The sequence below is a fragment of the Nannobrachium achirus genome (assembly GCF_963921795.1).
Source record: "Nannobrachium achirus genome assembly, chromosome: 22".
Lineage (NCBI taxonomy): Eukaryota > Metazoa > Chordata > Actinopteri > Myctophiformes > Myctophidae > Nannobrachium > Nannobrachium achirus.
The window spans coordinates 53,009,274-53,034,273 of record NC_137829.1 but is presented as its reverse complement, the minus strand read 5'-3'; the positions used below and the strand labels follow the sequence as shown (position 1 = coordinate 53,034,273).

The 25,000-nt window shown below is 41.2% G+C and overlaps 2 protein-coding genes across 2 annotated transcripts in view; both read left to right on the top strand.

Annotated features, from left to right (window-relative positions):
• The window catches only part of edar (ectodysplasin A receptor), a gene marked incomplete at both ends in the record, with an annotated part of 92,596 nt that overhangs the window by 3,096 nt on the left and 64,500 nt on the right, over positions 1–25,000 (top strand). Inside the window, 2 exons of the mRNA XM_080753499.1 lie at positions 6,946–7,067; positions 9,293–9,415. Of these exons, the coding sequence (XP_080609625.1) occupies positions 6,946–7,067; positions 9,293–9,415 (245 nt within the window). The remainder of the gene's footprint in view (positions 1–6,945; positions 7,068–9,292; positions 9,416–25,000) is intronic.
• On the top strand, positions 17,333–18,127 carry LOC308307982 (chymotrypsin A-like; the record flags this gene model as incomplete). The annotated part of the gene is made up of 1 exon (XM_080753327.1): positions 17,333–18,127. The coding sequence occupies one exon, from the start codon at positions 17,333–17,335 to the stop codon at positions 18,125–18,127; it is 795 nt and encodes a 264-aa protein (XP_080609453.1).

Genomic DNA, 25,000 nt, shown 5'->3' with positions numbered 1-25,000 from the left:
TGTATACGTACCAGCTGCTGTATATTACAATAAGTAATAATATGTATACGTACCAGCTGCTGTCTATTACAATAAGTAATAATATGTATACGTACCAGCTGCTGTCTATTACAATAAGTAATAATATGTATACGTACCAGCTGCTGTCTATTACAATAAGTAATAATATGTATACGTACCAGCTGCTGTCTATTACAATAAGTAATAATATGTATACGTACCAGCTGCTGTCTATTACAATAAGTAATAATATGTATACGTACCAGCTGCTGTCTATTACAATAAGTAATAATATGTATACGTACCAGCTGCTGTCTATTACAATAAGTAATAATATGTATACGTACCAGCTGCTGTATATTACAATAAGTAATAATATGTATACGTACCAGCTGCTGTCTATTACAATAAGTAATAATATGTATACGTACCAGCTGCTGTCTATTACAATAAGTAATAATATGTATACGTACCAGCTGCTGTCTATTACAATAAGTAATAATATGTATACGTACCAGCTGCTGTATATTACAATAAGTAATAATATGTATACGTACCAGCTGCTGTATATTACAATAAGTAATAATATGTATACGTACCAGCTGCTGTCTATTACAATAAGTAATAATATGTATACGTACCAGCTGCTGTATATTACAATAAGTAATAATATGTATACGTACCAGCTGCTGTCTATTACAATAAGTAATAATATGTATACGTACCAGCTGCTGTCTATTACAATAAGTAATAATATGTATACGGGTCAGTGACGTGACGCCCCAAAAAATGTTTTTTTAAAAAAACTTTAAATTGCAGGCATAAAAGTTATTTACTTTTGTTCTACTCACTCTCAACCTTATGGAAATACATTTTGTTTTTAGATATTTTATTGGAATCAGACTTTATTCAGCAGTTTGTTGTACTTGTGCCTAAAATCGTCATATGGTGTGACATGAAAATAATTGTTCATAAAATGAAAATGGAGTACATCTTTCTTAAGTTACTCACTTTATCAAAGTCCTTTATCATAACTAACCAGTGATCCACTATAGTTTTTTGAAAATTAATTATATCTGTATATTTTTTTCATAATCGACACTCTGTGTGAGGCCCATGTTCATGATCTTACAACATATTTTAAATGTATTCTGTCAAAACTTTCTCTAAAATTACACAAATATTTGTGACTCTTCCTGATAATATTCTCTATGTAATCCATAAACATTTTTTTGGTTTAATCATTAATAAAGGTATGATTTCTCACTATTTGGAATGTCACACCAAATGATTTAGTGTCACACCGTATGATCATATCTTCATGTGTCAAAGCAAACTGTGTTTTAACCTACCTATTAGTGAGTACTGAACTTTACTGATTGATTAAACAATTACCCAGGATAACATGGCCTTAATATTTCTGAACAGGATATTATTGTAGGGCTTTAACATGGGATAAGAAAGAATTGTAGTAGTAGATGGATGATGAGGATGTGCACAGGAATGCTACGCACACCTAAGTCTTCTGCCGGCCCACGGCAGAAGGATCCTAAAGGGACAATAAGGCGCATAGCCACACTTGGAGCCAAGGCATTGAAGGCAACATTTTATTAACACCAATTAGTGGAAACAGAACTCAGCATTCAGGTAAATTGCTTTTTTCCGAAGTCTCCTGAACTTGAACACAGCATTTTTTTCTGTTGAACAAATGTAATTAGGAATCATGACATTACACCACATCTCCACTAGCTAAAGAGTGCTGGGTTGCGCAACTCCGAAAATAGCTGATCTACAAGCTCTCGCAGCACAACGTGTTGAGAGCTTGTAGATCAGCTATTTTCGCTAGTTTTGTCTCGGGTCCTACCTTAACACTGTCCACTGTCCAGTCCAGTGAGTGAAAGTACAAAAGTATTAGATCAGATTAGATTATACATTTAGACTGTATTGTACATCAGCCAGTCGTATTTGGTGAGGGTAGCAAACCGGCTGCCTTGTTGCGGTTCTGCTATGCCACAGACAACCTCCTGCTCTTCGTAGAAAATGCAGTCTCGCCCCTTTGGCTCCTCTCTCCTTGCTGGGTCATTGTTTAGTTTCTCCCTGTACTTTCTCGTTCTCTCAGCACTTGTCATTTTCCAGCTGACAAAAGAAAATGGAATGTATAGTTTAAGACAAAGAGAAAATATTGTTTAGATTGAAACAATATGTTAAGGTTTCTGTGAAGGGGTTTCTGCTCTGTCTGATGAATTTGAAGTATCACTGAATGAAGCTAAATTACATTTTATGTAAAAATGTTTAAAACAAATGTTTAAATGTACAAAAGAAACATGGAACTTTGTTATTTGTTGTTATATCTGTAGTTAAATACAGTATAAATCATATGGTGTGACAGTCAAGTCATATGGTGTGACAAGCAGACATGTCACACCATATGATTAAGTGTCACACCATATTACTGTTTTCTCCATTTAGGTTTACCTTGAGGCTACTATGTACACATTAGCATGCTAACAGCATGCTAGCTATAACAAAGCAGCCTAGATCTACATGGAAATATGACCAAAACTTCAAATAACTTAAGCTTTTTTTAAAGAAAAGGTGTCACACCAAAAGACATCCAGAATGGTGAGTTTGTCAACGTTTCAACAAGATGGCATTTCATGAAAATGTTAAAATCATAACTCACCTCAGACACCTGTCTTGCAGTTGTGCTGGGAGTGCTGAATAGCCTTACAGAAGAAGGACCTCTCTAGCCAATAGGTGTCCAAATAATTGCCTGTTTAATTTTTCCAAACTAGTGTCACACCAAATGATTTTGGGTTGGGGGACAAAATGTTTTTGATCAGAAATGACTGAAAACATTATGCTTTGACTTTGAAAAGATATAGGCTCAAAATAGACATTTTTTTTAGCCTAAATTCATTTTCAAATGATTTTTAGCAATTATTTTTCTTAGTTTTATTCAAGTTCCCACTTTGAGAAACAAGGTCAGGACAGTCACACCATATGAGTTTTGCCATGTTTGGTTGAAGATTCTGAAGAAATGAGGAATGAAATGTTTTAATCTTGAGTAAGTTCACATAAAGCTTAAGGTCCTGCACAATATTCAGAAGGTTTTTGACAAATATATTTTTTATTTATACATGTTTGACACCGAGGACAGCAAAAACGTTACGTCACGTCACCCACCCATACGTACCAGCTGCTGTCTATTACAATAAGTAATAATATGTATACGTACCAGCTGCTGTCTATTACAATAAGTAATAATATGTATACGTACCAGCTGCTGTCTATTACAATAAGTAATAATATGTATACGTACCAGCTGCTGTCTATTACAATAAGTAATAATATGTATACGTACCAGCTGCTGTATATTACAATAAGTAATAATATGTATACGTACCAGCTGCTGTATATTACAATAAGTAATAATATGTATACGTACCAGCTGCTGTCTATTACAATAAGTAATAATATGTATACGTACCAGCTGCTGTATATTACAATAAGTAATAATATGTATACGTACCAGCTGCTGTATATTACAATAAGTATTAATCAAGCCCCCAGAACGGCTTGTAAACATTGAAGCGGCCGCCCTACTGGCCAAAGCTGGAATTTCAGGCGGGGTGAAACATACATGCACGAGCATAAGAGCGCGGCACTGGGGTCTACAATAGGGTTCAATGGACGTCGACGTTGTTCGTGACGTCATTACGTCTCGACGTCAAACATTTTGGTCTCTAGGTAGAGACCAATTTCCCCCAGAATGCACCTGGATTAGCTACATGCTTGCATGTAGCTATTGCTTCAAAACGCCACTGAGCGCTTGCATTGAAATGATAGCTGGGGGCGGGGCTGGTCCGCTCTCTATTATATATATACTCTATGGTATTAATACGTACCAGCTGCTGTATATTACAATAAGCCACATTGATAGTAACAGTGACACACACATAATGTAACGCGCACACACGCTCGCATGCACACAAGCTTGCACATTCGCTCTCCCACATGCCCACATGGACACACACGCACACGCATTGGTATATTGCAATGTTATGAATGCTATTTCCACAGCCAGAGTTACAGTTGCTCAACAGCGTTGTACACGGAACATGTGCAGCTTGTAGGTCTGTGTGTTCTTTTCTTTTTAACCATAAACAACTGTCTCTTGTGAGGGCCAGGAAATTGTGCCTCCATGAGACACGCACGCACGCACGCACGCACGCACACACACACAGGGACGTCCCGAACGGCTGGTTCATTCCCGGGCCGGTCCAGGCCGGCCATTAGGGGAAAAAAAATAAAAAAAATTCGGCCTTCGTTCCGTTTTGGGGGCTGGGCGGCCAACAAAGTAAATTGTCACTGTCGGGCAGAAACCTCGTATCGCCAAGTTTCAAATGTATACATTTTTTCGCAAAGCAAAGCCCTGCTTCATCATACAAGGCTGTTGCACAAAAGTAGTGAAAACAGCTGATCTACAAGGACACAACAAGGCATTGTGTGCTTGTAGATCGGCTGTTTTCACTAGTTTATATCATCTATCTATAACTTTTTTAAATGATAAATACAAAACAAACGGTTTTGGACATACAAGGTTTCCACTCGACAACGACAAAATATAACTCATGTAATTGGCCCACTGGCTTGTCACTTGTCATGATCTGAAATGGCAAATCTTTGAGTAGCAGCAGCGCTATAGAGAGAGATCTCTCTCTATAGCGCACAATGAGGGCCTCTGCAACTCTTTTTCCCGGGCTGAATCAGGGGCCCAGCACGTCCCTGGACACACACACGCCATTATCAGTCTATAAATCAGTGATCAGGGCCAGCAATGATCTCTCCACTAATGTGTCAGAACAAATGAAGATGGAGATGTTTGATGGACTTTGGTTTCTCTGCTCTTCAGTGGTTTGGTTTCTCTCCCGTTCAAATGATGTCACTCATTCTTGATTTGATTGGATAAAGGTGCAGCCGGGGGAATCGCTATGATTGATCGCTGTTGCTGATTGGCCAGGGGGAGCTATTATTACAAGATGTACACAGATTATAATTGCAAAAATATGTCCTTAAAACAATGAAACGGCTGGTAAAGTAACTCGCGTATTTCAACACTGAGGTCTTGGTTTTTCCTGTATCTCACGAGGCTTGCCTCCCCCCAAAGTGTAAAGGAGTTCAGGGACGTGCTGGCCATTGGGAAAAGCGGGACAACTCCTGAACGGTCGGTTCATTCCCGGCCGGTCCAGGCCGGCCATTAGGAAAAAAAATAAAATAAAATGTACAAGTGATGTGTTTTGCATCATATGATGCAAAACGCATCACTGATGATGCAAAATGCATCACTAGTCATGCTGAAATACTAAAATATCTAAAAACACAGATTGAACACAAAACATAACTCAGGATTGTGTTGATCGTGTCCCAAACAACAATAAAATGTAAAATCGCCCTTTAAGCTTTGTTGGCTTTGTTGAGTGAGAAAACAATGTTGCACATTAAGTTAATCACCTGGAGACCCCCCGAAATAATTTGAGAACCACTGACCTAGAAGACTTATCTAGGTATCTAGGTGGCTCCTACTGTACATCTGGCTTAGTCCGTATGCCCATCCGTATGCCCATCCATATGCCCATCCATATGTCCCACCAAGCTTGGCATTGCCAAGGTTTTTTGCTAGTACGGGTCATAGAGCTTAATGAAATCAACTCATAAAGGGCACTGCTGCTCACTTCACTGTATTTCAGGGGTGGGCAACCTTAGGCTCAGGTGCCAACATTGGCACAGGGGGGGGGGGGGGGTGATCACTGGCACACTGGCAGAAGTGTGAGAGAGAGGATTTATTTTTTTATTTTTAAATAAAGTCTCCTAATTTGCAGCAACTTACATTCCTGCACATGATTCTACGTTCATAAAAAATCTGAACTTTGATATGGGGAGGGAATCGGGGAGATAGTTGGACTATTGCTGAGTCTATAATGATCATTATGAAAATGTCCTAACAATTAAAATATGTCTGAATTTTTTTTATGGGGTGTCATTAAAATGTATGTCGACAATGGCATGGCACACTCACTATCTAGAAAATAAGAAAATGGCACTTCATTTAAAAAAGTGCGGTATCCTGTGAAACTCATATTCGCCAAACTTCGCCATTTATTGTAGTTCATGATATTGTACAGTATAATGGTAAGGCTGTTAATTCACTCAAGTCTGCCGGCTTGTCTCTCATTGCAACACAAGGGCTTATTTGCATCTACCCCCCAGTGCTCCTGGGTGGAACAAAGTCACTGGGCACTATCTTTGTGTAGGAATGTCACATGCTGTGTTCTATTGATAAGGTGTTTTCAGTCAACAAAGGCCCTTAGGGGCAGAAGCCATTTGGCCACATGCAGATGCTAATTTAATCAAACTGTCTGGACAGGTTGAGTTTGAGTCCGCCTTCAATTGCTTTAAAAGACCATTGAATTTGTATGTACGGGGTGCATTTCCTGGGAGGCCGGCAGGCTGACCGGTTGTTCTGTGGGCTTAGGCCTGTGGGCTTCATACTATGCAATAAACCTGGAAACGCTGATCACCTCAACATCTTTGCCTGTCTGTGTTCCTGATCGCCGGCTACTCTGTTTCTTAACATCTCCTCTCCAAGCAACAAAGTTGAGTAAATAGTTGAACTCATATAGACTCTAAGATACGTCATAAATAGTGGGGGCTCAAATATGGGTACTAATCTACGCCAGGTATTTTTCCTGTGGTGAGTTTTCTATTTAGGCTTACTATGAAGGCAGGATTTTGATTTGTGCGTCGTTTTTGTCAAAGGACTCGGGACCGTGGAAGAGCTGTGTGTTTTTTCCTATTTTTCCTCTTTGTTGCGTTCGACGGACGGAGATTTTTTTGAGGAGCAGAAAGTTCTGTGTTTTGTCAACGGGCACCTCTCTGGTCGAGGGAGGATGACGGACGGACGGCAACGTGAGGAACCCGCAGACCGCGGCAACGATGTCCACGCAACAACAGCGATGATGACCGCAGCAACGTCGGAGGACAACGCGACGGAGGACGCCGTGCGGGTGAGAGATGTCCACGGCGGCAGCGGCTGACTCAACTCATCTGCAAGCCAGGAACCTCGCAGCGCATTGCTGTGATGATGCTACGCTTCGTGGCCTCACAGATGGACCTCTGTGATGTTGGAAGGAAGAAAAAGTGCGGTGAATCCAGGTCTGGTTCACCGCAGGGGGGAGAAGAGGTGATCCAGTCGTGGATCCAGTCGGACAGTAAAAACTTTTCGTGAACAATAAACAATAGCAGCATGCAGCTGAGCGCCTAGGGAGGTCCGGTGATTTTCGTTCACCCGGGATCAAGGGCTTTCTTGCCTGGCTGTCTGTCCTACAGCGCATCACCCACCAAGGCCATGCAGGGCCAAGGGAGGTGTTGGACCCTTTCAACGTAAACATGCCACACAACGGCAGTAGGTGAGACAAGGACATTCTTTGTGAGAAGGCTACAGAAGCGACATATAGGCTACGAAGAGGTCAATTATTTTAAATTTCAATACCATGTAATAATCAATTGAATGTGTGTATGTTTTTGTTGATTTTTAGGATAATTAGTGTAAAGTTGGCATAAGAGGAATGTTTGATTATGTAAACAAATGTAATTTGAACGAAATGTGTCAGCTGAGGTATATTTGCCAATGAATGTGACGATTATTAGGTTTTTTATGGAGTAAATTCTGGCCTTTCAACCGCATAAGAGTTGACAGCAGCCTGGCCTGGGTCGTCAATGGCTGTACTTGAGAAGTATGGGGACGGATTCAGAGTGCGGGTGCGGACGTCTTATTTTGGGAAACAGAATTTTTAAGTAAATAAACAAATATTTTATCTCACATATCCAAAATTGATGTTGTTTGGGCAGGGTGTAGGACTTTCTATACCTGTTAAATTAAAAGGCCAGGTAATGATTGCATTAATAGATTTGATCTCATATTTTCTAAATTGTCAGGACGATTTGCAAGCCAGTTAATAATTGTTTAGCTTAGGCTAACCAATAAGATGTTAAGTACAAGAAAGTTGTTTCTGATTAAGTTGTGAAAAACTATGTGTTGATAAGTTCATTATTTGGTGATCATTATTAGGAGGTGAAGTAAGCTATTATCAACAATTGTTTGTATGTATTTGTGTATCATTGTAAACCACCATTTCTAGATTATGTATTGGTTATAATTGCGACTACATTAAGAGGGATATTGCAGTGTTAATAGAGGATTTTATGTATTTCTTTGAATGTCTGGTATTGGTGTGGCAACGTTATAGGAAATAATGTTTTTACATTTCAGATAAGAGGAAACTGAGATCTTTCACACTGAATGAGTGATGTGATGTATGAACTGTAACCACATGTACATGTAATCTTGAATCTGTATGTACTATGTCGAACTGTATCTTTCTTCCTTTTATGTTTGTGTTCCACTTATTTACATGAATATGGTTTCACTTTTGTTATTGTGAATATCACAGGTGTCTGTGATATTAGGGAGGAATGCGGTATCCTGTGAAACTCATATTCGCCAAACTTCGCCATTTATTGTAGTTCATGATATTGTACAGTATAATGGTAAGGCTGTTAATTCACTCAAGTCTGCCGGCTTGTCTCTCATTGCAACACAAGGGCTTATTTGCATCTACCCCCCAGTGCTCCTGGGTGGAACAAAGTCACAGGGCACTATCTTTGTGTAGGAATGTCACATGCTGTGTTCTATTGATAAGGTGTTTTCAGTCAACAAAGGCCCTTAGGGGCAGAAGCCATTTGGCCACATGCAGATGCTAATTTAATCAAACTGTCTGGACAGGTTGAGTTTGAGTCCGCCTTCAATTGCTTTAAAAGACCATTGAATTTGTATGTACGGTGTGTATTTCCTGGGAGGCCGGCAGGCTGACCGGTTGTTCTGTGGGCTTAGGCCTGTGGGCTTCATACTATGCAATAAACCTGGAAACTCTGATCACCTCAACATCTTTGCCTGTCTGTGTTCCTGATCGCCGGCTACTCTGTTTCTTAACATCTCCTCTCCAAGCAACAAAGTTGAGTAAATAGTTGAACTCATATAGACTCTAAGATACGTCAAAAGGTTGCTGACCCCTGCTGTATTTTAATGTATTTATGTATCTACAGTATGTGTGTCTCATGGCTATCCTGTGCCTGTAGGTGTTGGGTGTATCTACAGTATGTGTGTCTCACTGGCTGTCCTGTTGGGTGTATCTACAGTATGTGTGTCTCACTGGCTGTCCTGTGCCTGTAGGTGTGTTGGGCGTGCTCTACACGTGCTGAGTACTCCAGCTGTGGAGAGTTTGAGTTCTTCAACCAGACCAGCAACAGCTGCCAACCCTGTCCACAGTGCCAACCTGGCCAGGAGCCACACATGGTGAGACACACGCACGCACGCACGCACGCACGCACTGGGTTAATTAATTATCAATTTGACATCTGCATTTACCCATCCATGAAGCCCTCCATATCAGAACGTTCTCGTAATGATTGCACAGGTGTGTCATTTCAGCCCAGTCCTGATTGGCGGCTGGAGTGCAAACGCGCAAGGGTGGAAAAAGTACTCACATGTCTTACTTAAGTCAAAGTATCAATACTGCAATGTGGAAATACTCCGTTAGAAGTAAAAGTCCAGAATCCAAAATGTAAAAGTATGAAAGTATTGGCATCAAAATATACTTGAAGTACCAAAAGTAAAAGTACAAAATGTTTGAAAATAGCAGATCTACAAGTTCACAACGTGTCGCATCGCAACGCTTTGTGAGCTTGTAGATCGGCTATTTTCAAACAGCCAAGGTGTAAAATAGGGCTAAAGATTTTTAATATGCCGTTTAATATGCGCGATTCCTCAACCCACCATGGTTCAGTTAGGATCTTGTAAAGGAGCGCTTGTTTTCGGTGGAGATGACGGAGGCGCGCAGTCTCAGGCGACCATGAGCCACGTGAGACACCGCTGAGCGAGCGAGTCTCCGTGCCTTTAAAGAGGATTTCTTTCTTTTTTTAATAATTGTCTTTTCCTGTATAGTGACGTCGATGGGACACTGAATATACAAATGGCCATAACCTTTTTCCGCAGTGTTTCCGGCAGAGCAGGCCTCTCATTCTGTGTAACTTATTGACCAAATTAATAGAAAAAAATCACACCCAATGCGAAGTGAGCGGTGGTCGTGCTTGCATAACGTCTTCAGACTGGGATTTAAGTCTATGCTACACACAATTCAATTCAATTCAATTCAATTCAATTCAAAGGGCTTTATTGGCATGAGAAAACATACGTTTACATTGCCAAAGCAGAAGTGTACACAATACAATACAATACAATCAGAACAAAATATGTACAGGTGAAAACAGTTTTCATGCATCACGGTAACGTGCAGGCAGAGCAGTGACAATGGTTTTTAAGGTGGTTGGGTTCCATTTGATATCCTTCTCTTATCACAGCAGCTCACAAATCTTGCTGCTGTGTTTGCACATTGTTTTACTTCACCCAGCAGGTATGGGAGTTTTTCATCATTGGTCATATTTTGAAACTCTCCTTGGGTGGTTATGATCTGTGGGAAGTATGTGTCTCTGATGTCTTGGTACAGCGGACAGATGGTTAGAAAGTGTAGCTCAGTTTCCACTTCATTTTGTGTGCAGTGGGTGCAAAGTCTGTTTTCTCTAGGGAGCCAGGTATGCCTGTGACGTCCTTTCTCGATTGCAAGACTGTGCTCACTGAGTCTGTACCTAGTCAAGATTTATCTTTGTTTTTGGTCAGCCACCTTGCTCAGGTATTCTGCCATGGTGTATTCTCTGTTTAGGGCCAAATAGCATTCTAGTTTGCTCTGCTTTTGGGTTGCTTCTCTCCAATGTGTCAGGTAGAGTTCCCGGACCAGTTGGCTGAGGGGGCATCTCTCTAGGGTTTCTCTGTGTGTGAGTGCCTTGTTATGAAGTGCATCTGGGTCACTTTCTTTTAAGTGGTTATAAAATTTGAATGCTCTCTTTTTTATTTTGATTATGAGAGGGTATCGTCCTAATTCTGCCCTGCATGCATTATTTGGTGTTTTCCGCTGAATTCTGAGAATTGATTTGCAGAATTCTGTGTGCAGGGTCTCTATTTGATGTTTGTCCCATTTTTCAAGGTCTTGGTTTGCGGCTGGTCCCCAGATCCCGCAACCATAGAGGGAAATTGGTTCGATCACAGAGTCCAGTATTTTTAGCCAGGTTTTTATTGGGATGTCTATTTTGATGTTCCTTTTGATGGCATAGAAAGCCCTTCTTGCCTCGTCTCTCAGGTCTTTTACAGCTTACACACACACACACACACAATGCTATGGCAAAACGCTGAGGAGAAATGGCTACAGACACACACACAGTCACTCTATGGAGCGGTTTACCACCGCTCAAAAACAAAACAAAAATAAAAATCAAACCTCGTTTCGAAGTGAAGCGGTGAACTTTTATTCTATGTGTTCCAGAGTTATGAATCTGGAACACATAGATACATTCTTTATTCTGAATGAATGAATGAATGATTTTATCTGGAGGGCCGAATTGTCATGTGAAGCTTGACCAATCCTCAAAGTATCCAGTCATCATACCGGGACGGACACTACACACATATTCTGGACGTACGGGACAGATAAAACCTGTTCATTCTGGACTGAAATGACCATATATGGACATGGGACACACATTTTGTTTTTGGTAAAACCTGTTCATTCTGGACTGAAATGACCATACATGGACATGGGACACACAAAGCCACTCCTTGGAAGCGGCTTTCACCGCTTCAAAAAGTATGTCATGACATCACAGGTCATCTCAAATGTTGGGCCCGTGGCTCCCCGCCTACTAACCACACTGTAGTCCTGGGGAAACTTTATTTATCCTAGATAAACTTTATGTGAACAGGTTTTTACCTTGAATCAGACGCAATTGGAAATTGGTGGAAACACATGTGGGAGTGGTGTTAGCTGGATGTGGGAGTGGTGCTAGCTGGAGGATTGTTTGAGCTTCACATGACAGTGAGCACACTGCAGCATATAGTCACAGCAACCACACTTGCAATTTCCAATTGCAACTTTCTAGTTAGTGTGGTTTCCCAACAGGACAACACATTATAGTATTATTATTATTAGTGTGGTTTTCCAACAGGACAACACATTATAGTATTATTATTAGTGTGGTTTTCCAACAGGACAACACATTATAGTATTATTATTATTAGTGTGGTTTTCCAACAGGACAACACATTATAGTATTATTATTAGTGTGGTTTTCCAACAGGACAACACATTATAGTATTATTGCCAGACCCATGAAATGGGTAGGCCTACATAAGCAAATGTCGGTCTGTCTGTCCGGGTTTTCTATATAAAGGGTATATATGATGATGACATGATGATGACATGCCTACAAAAGGTATGATGTCATAAATGATGATGACAGACAGGGGGTCTGGCACAACCAGGTTGACCTGGTCTAGTTATTATTAGTGTGGTTTTCCAACAGGACAACACATTATAGTATTATTATTAGTGTGGTTTTCCAACAGGACAACACATTATAGTATTATTATTAGTGTGGTTTCCAACAGGACAACACATTATAGTATTATTATTATTAGTGTGGTTTCCAACAGGACAACACATTATAGTATTATTATTAGTGTGGTTTCCAACAGGACAACACATTATAGTATTATTATTATTAGTGTGGTTTCCAACAGGACAACACATTATAGTATTATTATTAGTGTGGTTTCCAACAGGACAACACATTATAGTATTATTATTAGTGTGGTTTCCAACAGGACAACACATTATAGTATTATTATTAGTGTGGTTTCCAACAGGACAACACATTATAGTATTATTATTATTAGTGTGGTTTCCAACAGGACAACACATTATAGTATTATTATTAGTGTGGTTTCCAACAGGACAACACATTATAGTATTATTATTAGTGTGGTTTCCAACAGGACAACACATTATAGTATTATTGCCAGACCCATGAAATGGGTAGGCCTACATAAGCAAATGTCGGTCTGTCTGTCCGGGTTTTCTATATAAAGGGTATATATGATGATGACATGATGATGACATGCCTACAAAAGGTATGATGTCATAAATGATGATGACAGACAGGGGGTCTGGCACAACCAGGTTGACCTGGTCTAGTTATTATTAGTGTGGTTTTCCAACAGGACAACACATTATAGTATTATTATTAGTGTGGTTTTCCAACAGGACAACACATTATAGTATTATTATTAGTGTGGTTTCCAACAGGACAACACATTATAGTATTATTATTATTAGTGTGGTTTCCAACAGGACAACACATTATAGTATTATTATTAGTGTGGTTTCCAACAGGACAACACATTATAGTATTATTATTATTAGTGTGGTTTCCAACAGGACAACACATTATAGTATTATTATTAGTGTGGTTTCCAACAGGACAACACATTATAGTATTATTATTAGTGTGGTTTCCAACAGGACAACACATTATAGTATTATTATTATTAGTGTGGTTTTCCAACAGGACAACACATTATAGTATTATTATTAGTGTGGTTTCCAACAGGACAACACATTATAGTATTATTATTAGTGTGGTTTTCCAACAGGACAACACATTATAGTATTATTATTATTAGTGTTGTTTTCCAACAGGACAACACATTATAGTATTATTATTAGTGTGGTTTCCAACAGGACAACACATTATAGTATTATTATTAGTGTGGTTTTCCAACAGGACAACACATTATAGTATTATTATTATTAGTGTGGTTTCCAACAGGACAACACATTATAGTATTATTATTAGTGTGGTTTCCAACAGGACAACACATTATAGTATTATTATTATTAGTGTGGTTTCCAACAGGACAACACATTATAGTATTATTATTATTAGTGTGGTTTTCCAACAGGACAACACATTATAGTATTATTATTAGTGTGGTTTCCCAACAGGACAACACATTATAGTATTATTATTATTAGTGTGGTTTTCCAACAGGACAACACATTATAGTATTATTATTATTAGTGTGGTTTCCAACAGGACAACACATTATAGTATTATTATTAGTGTGGTTTCCAACAGGACAACACATTATAGTATTATTATTATTAGTGTGGTTTCCCAACAGGACAACACATTATGGGGCTGTTAAGTCTGACATCATTTTGTAGGCAGAGGAGAACTCTGAATCTTTTTTACTATTTTTACTATTGGAAATTGGTGGAAACACATGTGGGAGTGGTGTTAGCTGGATGTGGGAGTGGTGCTAGCTGGAGGATTGTTTGAGCTTCACATGACAGTGAGCACACTGCAGCATATAGTCACAGCAACCACACTTGCAATTTCCAATTGCAACTTTCTAGTTAGTGTGGTTTTCCAACAGGACAACACATTATAGTATTATTATTAGTGTGGTTTTCCAACAGGACAACACATTATAGTATTATTATTATTATTGTGGTTTCCAACAGGACAACACATTATAGTATTATTATTAGTGTGGTTTCCAACAGGACAACACATTATAGTATTATTATTAGTGTGGTTTCCAACAGGACAACACATTATAGTATTATTATTATTAGTGTGGTTTCCAACAGGACAACACATTATAGTATTATTATTAGTGTGGTTTCCAACAGGACAACACATTATAGTATTATTATTATTAGTGTGGTTTCCAACAGGACAACACATTATAGTATTATTATTAGTGTGGTTTCCAACAGGACAACACATTATAGTATTATTATTAGTGTGGTTTCCAACAGGACAACACATTATAGTATTATTATTATTAGTGTGGTTTTCCAACAGGACAACACATTATAGTATTATTATTAGTGTGGTTTCCAACAGGACAACACATTATAGTATTATTATTAGTGTGGTTTTCCAACAGGACAACACATTATAGTATTATTATTATTAGTGTTGTTTTCCAACAGGACAACACATTATAGTATTATTATTAGTGTGGTTTCCAACAGGACAACACATTATAGTATTATTATTAGTGTGGTTTTCCAACAGGACAACACATTATAGTATTATTATTATTAGTGTGGTTTCCAACAGGACAACACATTATAGTATTATTATTAGTGTGGTTTCCAACAGGACAACACGTTATAGTATTATTATTATTAGTGTGGTTTCCAACAGGACAACACATTATAGTATTATTATTATTAGTGTGGTTTTCCAACAGGACAACACATTATAGTATTATTATTAGTGTGGTTTCCCAACAGGACAACACATTATAGTATTATTATTATTAGTGTGGTTTTCCAACAGGACAACACATTATAGTATTATTATTATTAGTGTGGTTTCCAACAGGACAACACATTATAGTATTATTATTAGTGTGGTTTCCAACAGGACAACACATTATAGTATTATTATTATTAGTGTGGTTTCCCAACAGGACAACACATTATGGGGCTGTTAAGTCTGACATCATTTTGTAGGCAGAGGAGAACTCTGAATCTTTTTTACTATTTTTACTATTTACTAATTTTTCCTCTCTTTGTTGTTGAAAGGAAAGTGGTAAAATTATACTTTAGTCGTTATTTTTGTCTCGGATCTGTTGAAATAGCGAGGGACAGATATTGATAATAAATCTGCTTGGAGGTCTGACTACAACATGATGTCACGGCTTAAAAGCCCCTAACTGTTCCACTGCCATTGGAAATTGACAGACAGACTTCTGTCCGACAGGGATAGGGAATCAATAGGGAATCAATAGTGAATCAATGGGAGTGGGAATCAATCGGGAATCAATAGTGAATCAATGGGAGTGGGAATCAATAGGGAATCAATAGTGAATCAATGGGAGTGGGAATCAATAGGGAATCAATAGTGAATCAATGGGAGTGGGAATCAATAGGGAATCAATAGTGAATCAATGGGAGTGGGAATCAATAGGGAATCAATAGTGAATCAATGGGAGTGGGAATCAATTCGGGAATCAATAGTGAATCAATGGGAGTGGGAATCAATAGGGAATCAATAGTGAATCAATGGGAGTGGGAATCAATAGGGAATCAATAGTGAATCAATGGGAGTGGGAATCAATAGGGAATCAATAGTGAATCAATGGGAGTGGGAATCAATAGGGAATCAATAGTGAATCAATGGGAGTGGGAATCAATAGGGAATCAATAGTGAATCAATGGGAGTGGGAATCAATAGGGAATCAATAGTGAATCAATGGGAGTGGGAATCAATAGAGAATCAATAGTTAATCAATGGGAGTGGGAATCAATAGGGAATCAATAGTGAATCAATGGGAGTGGGAATCAATAGGGAATCAATAGTGAATCAATGGGAGTGGGAATCAATAGTGAATCAATGGGAGTGGGAATCAATAGGGAATCAATAGGGAATCAATGGGAGTGGGAATCAATAGGGAAACAATAGTGAATCAATGGGAGTGGGAATCAATAGGGAAACAATAGTGAATCAATGGGAGTGGGAATCAATAGGGAATGAATGGGAGTGGGAATCAATAGGGAATCAATATGGAATCAATGGGAGTGGGAATCAATATGGAATCAATATGGAATCAATGGGAGTGGGAATCAATAGGGTGCCGCAGCCGAGTGTGATCTACAAGCTCACAGCGGCTGCAAGTGCGACGCGACGTGAGCTTGTATGTCTGCTGTTAACCGGAAGTGTCCCGCAAATGATGCTACAGTAAATTCTGGCGGAAACAGGTGGATATATACATACCAGGTCGCACTGGTTGTTGGTGATGTCACCAAGAATGCTAGTCCCTCATTGGCTGTTGATGATGACGTAACCAAGGCTGCATTCTTGGTGATGCCACCAACAACACGTGCGACCTGATATATAGATACATATAGATGATACATATACGCCCATATACAGTGCGGTAGGTTCGGCGATTTCCGGCTGATTAGATGTTCTGCCCTTTCTACAGATTTCTTTTTAAACAAGGACTGACAGAGATTTCCATATTTGGGCTGAGTGATGACATGGTGATGACACTGTAGTTACAGTAGCCTATATAAAGGATTGCAGTCACCCCATGTTTGCAGATGCAATAATTGTTACCCAGGATCTTCTATTATAGCCAAGACTAGAACCTTCAGAAACATCGTCCAGCTTCCACCAGGAGAGATAATAATTCTTATTGTCGGTGCTAGAGTTAGTCAACCAGTCTCCTGTCCCTGCTGTGTTTGTATAGCTCCAGTAAGAAGGACGCTGCAGGCAGCTTGCTAAGAGTCGAGGTCAAACCATGGCTTGGCGGTTGATTCTCCTCTGCCTTGCGGTCGTTACCGTTGCTTACGGCTGTGGGGTGCCTGACATCCCTCCAGTAATCACGGGGTACCCTGCCCGGATTGTCGGGGGTGAAGAAGCTGTGAGCCACTCATATCCGTGGCAGGTGTCTCTGCAGACCCCCACAGGCTTCCATTTCTGCGGCGGAACCCTGATCAACAAGAGCTGGATTGTGACCGCAGCACACTGTTCTGTGAAACCCTCTACCCGCGTCATCTTGGGAGAGCACGACAGTTCGTCCAACGCCGAGCACATCCAGACCATAGAGGTGGAAAGATTCTTCAAGCACCCAGAATACAACCTCCCCAGCCGGCTGAACAATGACATCGCACTGATCAAGTTAGTCAGGCCCGCAGAGTTGGGTACGCGTGTATCTGTGGCGTGCGTGGCAGAGAGCAGTGACAGCTTCCCGGGTGGAATGACGTGTGTGATGTCTGGCTGGGGCCGGAACAACCTGCCCTGGCCCGCCTCTGCTCGGCTCCAGCAGGCTGCTCTCCCTCTCCTCACTAATGAGGAGTGCAAGAAAATCCATGGAAACTTTGTCACTGAGCAGATGATCTGCGCCAGGGCGAATGGAGTCTCTTCCTGCTTTGGTGACTCTGGGGGCCCGCTGGTCTGTGAGAAGAATGGTGCTTGGACTCTGGTTGGTGTGGTCTCCTGGGTCTATGGGGACTGCAGTGTGGACTATCCCGCTGGGTACGCCCGCGTCACTGAGCTGCGTGCCTGGATGGACGAGACCATGGCTGCTAACTAACTCCCGGTAAAGGGACAATGCACATAAACATTTTTCCTTTCTGTGTGTGCGCCAGGCAGTGCCTCTGACTGCCTGCCTGTGTGTTTGTGTTGCACGTTAGAACTCCTAACGTAATGGACCAGAGCTATAGGTTAGAACTCCTAACGTAATGGACCAGAGCTAAGCCCAGAGGGAGAGGAGATATCAACCTATTCTCCTTATTCCTTGTCCTCTCCAGGGGCCGCCGTTGCCTTTTACAGAGGTCATTGTTGTGTGAGATACACACAGAGTCATTGAGTGTATCTCTGTGTGCTGCTCCTCCCTAGTAAGGAAGTGAACAGGGAATCAGTGTTTTGCTCCTCCCTAGTAAGGAAGTGAACAGGGAATCAGTGTTTTGCTCCTCCCTAGTAAGGAAGTGAACAGGGAATCAGTGTTTTGCCAGATTTTGCCAAAGAACCAAGTGGCCAGGTCACTTTGTTAGACATCGTGAGCTTGTAGATCTGCTATTTAAAAAAAAATATATATAGGGATATAGGGATATAAAAATAATATTTGGAATATGTTCAGATGGGTCTGTGACTCTGTCGACAAATAAATATTAAACTGGGGTCCTTGATATGACCCCCCCCCCCCCCCCCCCCCCCCCGATGCAGCGTAGCTTAGCCTGCATCTGGCAGTCAAAGAGTTAAAAAAACAATAGAAAGCATTAAATCCCAATAAGCAACTACACTTAAAAAAGCCCCAGCTTATTATAAGCAGACATGGCAACACTGGTAAACAGGAAACTCAATGATGTGGGGCTCCGAGCGGGTGAACCTCTTTCCCAGGTCTGTTTTTTTTTCTTCTTTTTTTCCCCCGCCGAGGCGGACAGGGTTTCCACCTACTTCCTGGGCGTGGCCAGGAATAAGGTGAATAAACATGCAGACACAATAATAATGATAATAATAATAACTTGGATTTATATAGCGCCTTTCAAAAAACCCAAGGTGCTTAACAATACATAAACAATCACTTAATTGTCCAAAAGCCATAATAAATAAGTGTCTCTTCAATGTGGACTTGAAAGAGTCCAATGTTGGCAGCTGACGAATCACCAAGGGGAGGGAGTTCCTGAGGGTTGGGGCCGCCACACTGAAGGCTCTATCCCCAAGGGGAGGGAGTTCCAGAGGGTTGGGGCTGCCACACTGAAGGCTCTATCCCCAAGGGGAGGGAGTTCCAGAGGGTTGAGGCCACCACACTGAAGGCTCCCCAAGGGTCCGCTTATTGCTGGGAGGGACAGTGAGGAGCCCCAGGTCAGCAGATCTCAGGTTTCCTTTCAGGACAGTAGTCCTTGAGGAGGTCTGACAGGTACTGTGGGGCTAGGGCATGGAGATCTTTATAGGTGAGGAGGAGCAGTTTGGAAGTGATGTGGAACTTGACCGGGAGCCAGTGGAGGCGTTTGAGGGTGGGGGTGATGTGCTGCCAGCGTCTGGTACGAGTGAGCACTCTGGCAGCGGAGTTCTGGACATACTGCAGTCTGTCCAAGATTGTGATGGGGAGACCGAACAAGACACCGTTGCAGTAGTCGAGACGGGAGGAGATGAATGACTGAATGAGTGTTTCAGCAACAGAGTTTGTGAGTGATGGCCGGAGTCTGGAAATGTTTTTCAGGTGGAAGAAGGCAGATCTGGTAACGGATTTGATGTGGGATTGGTAGGAGAGAGTAGAGTCCAGGATGACACCCAGGTTGATAGGAGAGAGTAGAGTCTAGGATGACACCCATAGGAGAGAGTAGAGTCCAGGATGACACCCAGGTTGATAGGAGAGAGTAGAGTCTAGGATGACACCCATAGGAGAGAGTAGAGTCCAGATGACACCCAGGTTGGTAGGAGAGAGTAGAGTCCAGGATGACACCCATAGGAGAGAGTAGAGTCCAGGATGACACCCAGGTTGGTAGGAGAGAGTAGAGTCTAGGATGACACCCAGGTTCAGGTTGTGAACCTCGGTGGATGGAGCAGGCTTCCACCTGGAGGAGAAAATCTCCAACCTTGGGACCCATGACCATGAGCTCTGTTTTCTTACTGTTGAGTTGGAGTAGATTGATGGTCATCCAGGTTTTTATTTCATGCAGGCAGTTGACTATGGACTGTGGAGGGAGCAGAGTGGCTGGTGTAGTGGTGAGATACAGCTGGGTGTCATCAGCGTAGCAGTGGTAGTGTAGACAAGCTTGTAGATCTGCTATTTTTGAAAATTTGAATATTTCAAATCCTTCTAAGGTTTTTTGAAAAAAAAAAACTATGTTTTAATGTCAGTGGTGCTCAAACCTTTTCATGTGAAGGACCCCCAAAATGATATGTATTTGGCCACGGACCCCCATCTCAATATATTTAGTTCCAGGGACCCCCTCCCCAGTAGCAACATTTGAGTTACAAATGTTCGCTTAAAAAATACATATATTCAAAGATTTGCACACATTTTCATGACTTTTCAAAAATAGCAGATCTACAAGCTCGCAGCGGGCCGCGCTGTGAGCTTGTATATCTGCTATTTCTCAATAGCTAAAGTATAAAATAATGAAGGCTAGTAACTCAGCCCCCCCCCTTGTGAAGCCCCTGCCCCCTGGCATCAACCAACCACGGGGAGGAGAAGTACACAGTCTGTGCTGTCCTGCTATGCAGTGTTGATTCCGTCAACTAAAACTATGACGAAAAATGTTTGTCGACTGTGTTGTTTTTTTTCACTGACGAAAACGAAATAAAAACTAAACAAAAAGTAAGCTGTGGTGACTAAAACTAAGACTAAATATATTGACAATTTCCGTCAACAAAATAACAAAAAGACTGAAACGTTAGAGAGGGACTAGTGCTGAAGAGAGTCATTTTATGTTTGGTTGCTCTCAGGTGTTGCGTGCTGACAATCGCAGATCTACAAGCTCACAACGCATCGCACAAGTGTAAAATCAGTCATTACGATGCCATCAAGGCCTGCCAAAATACATCTCAGTCGACTAAATCAACTGTAGATTTATAGTCGCCTAAAAACGTATATTTAGTCGACTAAAATTAGACTAAAACTAAAACTTTTCAGGTGACTAAATTATGACTAAAACTAAATGACATTTTATTCAAAAGACTGAAACTAAATCAAAATTTGCTGTCAAAAACACCACGGCTGCTGTGAGGGATTGTTTCCAGTAGAGCTGCTCAGGTGTGATCACCAAGACAAGGCTGACCTCACAAACCGCTCTGTTCTGCACCTTCGTACCGAGACCACCCAGCATGACACGCTGACTGCCTGAGGGCCCAACACGTCCACGCACACACACACACACACACACACACACACACACACACACACACACACACACACACACACACACACACACACACACACACACACACACACACACACACACACACACACACACACACACACACACACACTCACTCTTGCATTGCACATCGCTGCATCCGAGAGATTTTCAGATTCAACCATGATGAGCAATGTCCTCATGGTTGGTGGAGAGGAATGAGCAGCAGTTGAATGACGTGCAGTCAGTAGTCCTGGAGAGATTTAACCCCGTCAGTCAGGGCCGCTGGCAGCCAAAGCAAACACAGCAGAGATGATGAGCACTCCGCCGCGCGCTCTCCCCTCCCCCCTGTCTCACAGCGCTGGTATGTCTGGGATCACTTCACTTTTCGGGGTTGTAACCGGTCTGGAGTGGAAACCACAACAGCCGGAAAGATCAAACCGGATTCAGTTTTAACCCAAAATATTCCCCTGCGCTCAAGGACATACTTTTAGGGCCTACCTAATAAACTCCTTGATGCGGAGTAGTTTTGCTTTTGAAAAATGTGTTTGGTATATGCATCTTTTATTCCAACTATAAGCGACTGGAAAGACTACACTAGGCTACTGGAGCATTTTAATAGGGATTGGGGAAACAAACGTGGGGAACCAAATCAAAGCGACGCCGCTTCTTCTAGTGGTTTCCGCGCTCTAGGCGGAAACCAACCGGCCTGTTGTGAACAAACACCAGGCTTTCCCCCAGAAAGCCTAGTAGGTTGCCAGGTTCTGCCAGGTTCTGCCAGAGAAACAAGCAACCAGCAACAAGCAACAAGCAAGCAACAAGCCCGCACTGAATACAAAACACTGATGCTGACCTTCAAAGCAGCCAAAGGTATGGCTCCTCCATACCTCCAAAACCTGATCAACCCCTACACCCCCACCCGTTCACTTCAGATCAGCCAACACAGGGATGCTGACAGAACCCTCGCTAAAAAAATCCAGGACAAAAATCCACTCGACCGAGACAGTTTGCCCTCCTGGCCCCCAAACTGTGGAATAAACTCCCTGTCGCACTTAGAACAACGGACTCACTCGCTAGCTTTCGCCGTGGACTGAAGACTCACCTTTTCAGACTCCACCTAAACCCATTGCAGTACTGAAAAATCAATGACCATACATGAAGCTAGTTAGTATTTGTTTTTAGTTTTTTTTAGAATCCTTTTTTCTTTACTGATTGTATTGGTTTTTTAGATTGATATTCATATTCATATGCATTTGTTATATTGTTGTTGATGTTCTGACATGTTATAGCATCTTGTTTATTATAGTGATGTATTATCTGCTTATTATAAATCGCTTTGGATTAAAAGAGTCTGCTAAATGCCTAAACTGTAAACCAGGATCTGTGAATCACACAAGCCCGAAAGAGGCGTCGGATATTTGAAAAAAGCAGAAGAAGCGACTATAAGCACCATGAGCACTTTTGAACCTACAGTATATACAGTATATTTGAAAATAGCCCATCCACAAGCTCACAGTGCGTCACGATGCCATGTGAGCTAGTAGATCTGCTATTTTCTAAAAAAAATATATCCACCTCGTTCCACGGGAATTTACTGGAGAATGTTTTGCACCACACTGCACCACACTTCCGGTTAACAGCAGACATACAAGCTCACGTCGCGTCGCAGATGCAGCCGTTGTGAGCTTGTAGATCACACTCGGCTGCGGCGCCGGAAGCTCCGTCCAATTTCTGCGCAATGCACCATGGGACGTTGGAAACTTGTGGATATATGAGGAAAAGTGAAACATTTTAAATGTGTTTGCACACATATCTGGAACGAGGGTCATCTGGGGGTCCTCTGGGGGTCCTCTGGCACTAAATATTTTCAGAAGGTGGGGTCCATGGGGGGAGGGGTGGTCCTTGATTTGGGAAATGTTTGAGAACCACTGGTTTAACTTTAAATAAAAAGGAAAAATAACTGCAACTATCAATATTTTACAGGCAGAACAACAAGCCCAAAGTCACCTGTAATAGGCAGACATGGCAACCCTGGCTGTGTTGCGTCGTGGCAGCTGTAGGCCTGTCTGTACTCTGGCAGTAGAACTGTAGGCCTACAGCGGTAGGCCTGTTTGTGCTCTGGCAGTAGAACTGTAGGCCTACAGCGGTAGGCCTGTTTGTGCTCTGGCAGTAGCTGCTAGCATCATCTCTTGTCACAAATAGGAAATACCATCGTCGTTGTCGGGCAGAAACCTCGTATCTCCAAGTTTCAAATTTGTAAATTTCTTCGCAAAGCAAAGCCCTGCTTCATCATACAAAGCCGTCGCACAAAAGTAGTGAAAACAGCCGATCTACAAGCACACAGCGCCTCGCGGTGCGAAATGTACTTTTACTCAAGTACATTTTCCCGACTTTTACTACATTGCCGTATTGATACTTTCACTTAAGTATAAAATGTGAGTACTGATTTCTGACACAGGTTATAATAGTTTTGGATTTTTCCATTAGTTTTTATTTTTATTAGTTTTGAGGTTTTGTTTTCAATTACAGTTTAGTTTTAATTCGTTTTTAAAGTGAGGTTGCTAGTTTCGTTTTGTTTTTATTTTTTGAAAATGCTTAGTTTTAGTTTAGTTTTGTTTAGTTTTAGTGTCAGTTTTAGTCTTTTACATAATATGGGGTATTTGTCAGGGGTGAGATTAAAAAAGCTCCGGAAAAAGTATTGTCTAATAAAGAAAATCAACAAAACATCATAGGAATGTTGAGACATACAACTTCTCTCTTTGACCTCACCAACTAAAAAAAAAACATTTCCACAAAAGACGAAAACTAAGGGAATTTTCTCCATAATTTTAGTTTATTTTAGTTAGTTTTGTAAACACACAATACCGTTTCAGTTAGTTTTAGTTTTTTTTTTAAAGCTTAGTTTTTATTTTTATTTCAGTTAACTAAAATGTTTTTCCATTCTAGTTTTCGTTTTTTAGTTAGTTTTCGTTTACTATAATAAGTTATAACCTCACGCTCCCACAGTGGGCTGGCGGCGGGACACAGAGCCTCCCCGCTCTGTTTAAACTTGTAAAAACAAAACCAACCCTCCTCAATTTGAAGGCAATGATGACAATGACAGCCCCTCTCCCATAAATACAGAGTCGCACCCGTAAAAAAAGCAATTTGGCTGTTTTGAGTCGGGAGCCTTCAAAACAGAGAGGAGAAGAAAGAGCAGTTCAATCAGGCATGATGAGAGAGAGAGAGAGAGGGAGAGAGAGAGAGAGAGAGAGAGAGAGAGAGAGAGAGAGAGAGAGAGAGAGAAGTTTAGATTATTTTGACTTTCCCCGTCTGATCTTGTGAGTTCTACAGTCTGTAATTCAGTTGTTATTGCAACCTGTCTGCAGCACCACGCTGTCTTGCTTCTGTGCTTTCCCTGTGTGTGTGTGTGTGTGTGTGTGTGTGTGTGTGTGTGTGTGTGTGTGTGTGTGTGTGTGTGTGTGTGTGTGTGTGTGTGTGTGTGTGTGTGTGTGTGTGTGTGCGTAAATCTGCGTGTCTTAAACACCCTTCTAATCACAGGATAAAATAGGACAAACACTTCACAGGAGAGGACACGCATGCACACACACACACACACACACACA